This window comes from Ceratosolen solmsi, unplaced genomic scaffold (assembly GCF_000503995.2).
Source record: "Ceratosolen solmsi marchali unplaced genomic scaffold, CerSol_1.0 scaffold47, whole genome shotgun sequence".
Classification (NCBI taxonomy): domain Eukaryota; kingdom Metazoa; phylum Arthropoda; class Insecta; order Hymenoptera; family Agaonidae; genus Ceratosolen; species Ceratosolen solmsi.
This window is the reverse complement of record NW_011948419.1, coordinates 10,845,773-10,851,810: the sequence shown is the minus strand read 5'-3', so window position 1 is coordinate 10,851,810 and position 6,038 is coordinate 10,845,773. Positions and strand designations below refer to the sequence as shown.

The 6,038-nt window shown below is 32.7% G+C and overlaps 1 protein-coding gene across 1 annotated transcript in view; it reads right to left on the bottom strand.

Moving 5' to 3' along the window:
* LOC105360748 (low-density lipoprotein receptor-like) overlaps positions 1–6,038 on the bottom strand; it is a 36,723-nt gene that overhangs the window by 13,483 nt on the left and 17,202 nt on the right. Inside the window, 3 exon segments of the mRNA XM_011497746.1 lie at positions 1,131–1,422; positions 4,100–4,400; positions 5,896–6,038. The exon segment at positions 5,896–6,038 is cut by the window's right edge and continues 18 nt beyond it. Of these exon segments, the coding sequence (XP_011496048.1) occupies positions 1,131–1,422; positions 4,100–4,400; positions 5,896–6,038 (736 nt within the window).

The following is a 6,038-nucleotide window of genomic DNA, read 5'->3' as shown; positions in this document are numbered from 1 at the left end:
AGTGTGCCCTGTTTGTGCTAGCGGGCCTGTACGATATCGAGCGGTTAGGTCGAGAGAGCGTAAGTGTGCCCGATCGACAATAGCGCGAGATGTGACTTGTTTATTTATTAATATAAAGATGTACCTGGTGAACTGCAGGTTAGATGTATTCGATGCTGTGTATGCAATGTTCCCTTTGATTACAATTCCATTGGCTTCACTGTAATCACTTATTAAAAAACTGCCGATTATCTTTTCTATACACGCGGGTACTCTTTACTATGCTGCCAAAAATATGGCCACGCGGCGTCTTTACAGTATACTATGCACTGACCGGCAGTTACGCTTGATTGAGAGAGACCGAAGAGAGACTGGAAAATCACGATACACTGCAAGTAAGTCCTTACAGCTAGTACTCATTCTTGATTTCTCGGCTTATGTAGAAGACGGACGGCTAAAGTCCAACTACGGAAGCTTCCCGAACATACTCTTAAACAAGACCAGCTATAAAAGCCACATTGGCTTCTCAATCCCCTCAACTACAAGTTGTTCCCGCCACAGATGGCGCACAGCTTCGCATAACCTGCATTTCGGCTTTCTTACGACCGATATTTAGAGGCAACTACACACGTGTTAAGATAAACACAATAGCATTCCAGTGTTCGATCAGAGCACTACAATCACGATAACCTCTTAGTGATAATATTCAATAGATTATAACCTGCTTCATTCATAGTAAATATATTTCAACACCACAAGATTATCAAGAAATATAAAGTTCGTCTGTAATTCACCCTTTTGTAAATCAATTCAAATAAATAGAAATAATAAAGACATGTGTTAATTATTAGTCAGTGCATTTACCCTTACTTGCCCGGCAACCCCACAGAACATCTAGTGGGTTTTATCGTTCTAAGTTAATTATTGCACGTTTGGCTGACGAGTCAAATTGTGGGATTATTTTCCGAACAAAGTGAAAATGCAAGTTTATTATGTAAGTGGATCAGAAATAAGCTATCACATTCCAAAAGGAGTGTGTAACAATTTAAAATAAATATATTTATTTAATTTTGCTGTAATCGTAGTTCTTAATATATCTTTGAAAATGTAGAATATATTTAATGTTATTGTTATATAATTGAAAGTATTACAGTTCTATGCGATCCATCCATTCCTGCCTTTTCAATGCGAGCTTCTGTACTCCAGTCAGTCCAAAACATCCAACCGTCTAAAGGATTTAACGCTATAGCTCTTGGTTTTTTAATATGATCTGTTATTAGTGTTTTTCGCATATTCCCATCCAAGTTTGAAAGTTCAATTGTATTTTTCTCTGCATCTGTCCAATAAATATGATTATATATCCAATCCACTGCTAGGCCATCCGATATTGTTAGACCTTTATGAATAATTGATGTTCTATCATTACCTTCATCAATTGGAGCTCTAAAATATAAAGGTTTTACATAACTAATTAAAATTTACTGTTTAATATTTAATATTACTTAATAATATCGATATAATCCAATACAAACAATTATTTTATTCAAAATACGATATGAAAAAAATATTTATTTATCTATGCTATCTTAATATTTATTAAACCGAGTTCATATGAATGCAATATGATCATTGACTTTGCTGAATTAAAAATTAATATTTTTCCTTAAGTATAGTCAATATAGTGTAAATATACGAAAACTTGTATTCATTCTTTAATAAAACTGTTCTTCTTATTTCTAGTTAGTGTGATAACAATTATGTGTATAAGCATTAAAATAGTAATTTAATTAATTAAAGTAATTTAAATAAATAAGTATACTGTAGACATATCAAATAATTCTGTATAAAATTTAATTGTTTTATTAAATTTAATATAAATTTAATATAAAATGTATTAAGTTGAATTTAATTATTAATAATTTCAATATATTAATATTAACATTATTAGTCATCGGTTGTGCTGTCGCCATTAGTAACTATAATGATCTCTGTTCGGGATTGATGCAGTCCCATGAATTTCAAACAAAAGAAAGGTCATACGCGCTGTCTGGCGTACTGCATGTGCGCCTAGACTGGCACGCACGTGCAGACCGGGACGCACATTCGAGCGAATGTTTACAAACAAAACTCAGCAAGACCAAGCAAGTTTACGACCCGAAATATAATATACTATAACATCACCCAAGGGTATTACTCGTACTTTTTCTCGTCGAACTTTCTCGAAGGTTCTAGATTTTTCCTTCGACGCCTCGTGTAAGAATTAGTGCAACAACGACTATGCTTTATTGCCAGCTAAGTGAGCCGCCGCGTAGCTATATAAGGGACGCACGCGGCGCGCCTCGCTCTCTTGCTGAAGATACCTCTCGCTAAAAATCATCTCTTGCCGTACCACCCTCGCTCAACTGCGCTTGCGGCTAACATCTTGCCGTGACCCGACCGCAGTAACCGATCATAGTGAACCGATTCAATCATTTCCCAGTAGAAGCCATGGCACACGGGTCTCGATCTGCCCTCAGCAGGACCTCCATGGAACGGTCGGTATTTTCAGCAGAGCCGCCACGGAACGATCAAGTCTTCAGTTCGTGCGCGTATTCAAAAGGCTCATACGCTCATTGTAATATCACTTCGCGCTCACTCAAGTGTAATTGCCGCTCAGTGTTTTAGTGTACTGTGAAGACGACACGTGGCCACACATATTCATCAACATAGTTAAGAATACACGCGTGCATAAGAATAAGAAGTCGGCAGTTTAAATAGTGATCACAGTGAAGCGAATGGAACAGTAATCAAAAGGGGCATCACTCACACAGCAGTAAAACACCTTTCCTGCATTTTACAAGGTACATCTTTTTATATTAATTAATCAGTTAATCACACCTCGCACACAATAAGTCGGGCAAACTTAGGCTCTTCCAAAGAACACTTTGGAACCGTTCAGGCCCATAAGAGTCGATCGGGCAAACTTACGCTTTTCCGAAGAGCACTTCGGAACCGTACAGGCCATCAACATCTGGCGCAAGAGTTGCCATGCCTTAAAGCACATTGTCACAAAGGACACAACAGATCGACCAATAGACTATAAATACAGATTATTACATCCTTCAAGAGTTAGAAATCCGATCATTAATCATTCTCACGTGTGACTAGCTCGTCTACAGCTCCCCTTACATAATTAAAGACACGATTGATTACTTAATAAATTCCATTAAACATCTTACATCATATCAAGTATAGTTATTCATATACCAAGCATACTTGATTCAAACACCATCGTCCCATGCTGCCTCACAAGCATGATTGACCGACTGCATCAGCTGATATTTACAACATCAGCATTACCTCAACTTCAAGACACAGTAAATCCATAGCATCTACAATAATTTAAGAATAGAATTATATCTAATAGATTTATTTCCCTCTACATCCAAGTGCAATATTATTATAATCATTTACAATAATAAACTTGTTTTACTAAATACGATATTTTTCAGCCTTATCACTTATTATTTCCTTTGAAGTTATCCTACCGAGGGACTAATCCACTGAACTATTGAATTAGCAGTTCGAGCCATAAACTAACCCTTTAAAATCGAACAATCTCTGTATAGGTATTAAAATACGAATTTCAAATGGGCCAGAATTAGTTTAGAAATAAATATAGTTTTAACAGTTGTGGTCACACTCTTCGTGAACAAATGATACAGATTACTTTAAATTGTTCCTTTATATAATTACAACTAATTAGAAATATATAAATGTAGCTGTTTTTATGAGCCTTGCATACTTAAAATATTTTATATACATCTATCTAATCCTAGTTTGTGATAGATACTATTTGGATTGCTACTTTTGCGCATATTAATACAACCTAATATATTAAAAAAAAATAAATAAGTAATAATAAAGATTTAAATTATACAATTCGAGCAATAATCGTAGTACTTTATTAATTGACCAATAAATTTTTATATATTATCACACAATATATATATATATATATATATATATATATATATATCCATAATTCTGAATAAATACATTTTAATTATTAATTTTAATAATTAATTTTTTAACCATTTCGTTTTTCTTATATTACAAATTTAATTTATAATAAACTTACTTATAAATTTTTTTTTCGCTAACGTCACTCCAAAATATCATTCCTGTACGGAAAACAAAATCAAGAGCTGTAGCCATTTTTGTTCCATTTACAAGGGCTGTCATTTCGTTTCGATCAAGAGCAACTTTTCTAATGTCGTGTCGTCTAGCAAATAAAAGACTAGCATGTCCCTCTGCAGCTTTACATCGAGTTCTATTTCTTGGATCTCTTAAATAACCGGAAGCACAGCTGCATTTAAATCCACCAATTACATTTGTACAAAATTGAGAACAAGACCCTGGATTTAAACATTCGTTTATATCTATAAAATATAAATGTACGTTTTAAATTATTAGTAATAAAACTGCATATTTTTTATATATTAAAATCTCTATCTTTATATATATTATTTATAAGTATTAGCATACATTAAGAATGAAAAATATTTATTTTATAAATATTTATATTACAAAATACGATATATCTATTTGTTTGGAACTCTAGCCACCCGGATGGTTAGAAGACCAAGGTGGTTAGATTAAATCGTACCACCGGCGTAATGGTAGAAAAGGGGGGGGGGGATAAGTGAGAGGTTAATGCATAAATTCGGTAGAACGCAATTAGTTTTTAGTGACTTCTATTTAAGGTTGTGTTACAATAGATCATTCGATGATCTTGTAGTAATTCTGATAATTGTCAGAAAAAGTGCAGGGCAAGACTGGTCTGTTTATACTTTATGCGCCTAAGAATCAAGATGCAGAGGCCTGAGCAATAATGTCGGCAAGATGTCGTAATAACAATAAATGATAAATAGATTGCTGTTGGTGCCAGATTATACCGACGCCCTCAATGTGGTCTAACAAGAGTCCCGTTGCGGAGGGCGCACTGATAGCCGGCTAGCAAATAATAATAATTTAAACAAATGAGTATACCTTGCACGGATTCCCGTAGACAGACGTGTAGAACTTTTAACTGTTATGACTTACACTATTTCACTATGACTTACTCAAAAAGAATAATTTGTTTCGATGTACGCTGCTCTTTATATATGGTTGCGTAGATTTAGTGTTTACAATTCTAGGAAATTCTGTCACCCTCGAAAAGTGAGCTTTAGTCGATTCGAGAATCTTCTTTAGTTGCTATGCGGATAAGTTGTAAGGCTCTTTTAGGCAAAGGCTTTAACGTTTACCGAGGATTTCATGGAATAAAATTTTATTGTTAGGTGCGTCAATCCTGAACATACTTAAAACGCTACATTCAAATAAAATAAGTTCAAAGAATAAATAAAATAATAAATTTATTAAAATAAAAAAAAAAGTTATATATTTTGAACATATTAGTAGTGATATAGATATTTAATGAAATTGTTATACGTTGTTTCTTCATTTTTATCATCCCTTGAGCTTACTTAAATTTCATATATTTCTATATATTTTATTTGAATGGAATCGATTATATTTATAACTTCATTCAACAGTAAAATCAAAGTAAACGCTAAAAACTAAAGGTTCAAATATTTCATAGATAATTATATATAAAAAATTAGTTTTTACATTTTTTTACGAATAAATTTTTGAAAATAATAACTTTTATTATGTATAAAATTGTATATTATAGTTTTGGAAAATTCTTCAGTAAGTAATAGAAAGTTCAGTAGGTCATGCAATATAAGCAATAAGATTCCATTAAACCTAATAATACATAGCTAAGCATTTTATATATTATAATTTTAATTAACAGTATTAACTGAAATTTAACTTATATTTAATTCATAAAATAATGAATAAATAATTTTATATTATTTATTAATACTTTACCATTACATGTTATATTATCTACAAGACTATATCCAAAATTACAATCGCATCTGTAACCAATTGGTAAATCGATACATTTTTGAGAGCATCCACCATTATTTATTAAGCATTCATTAATTCCACAAAGTTCTTCATTTTCATCT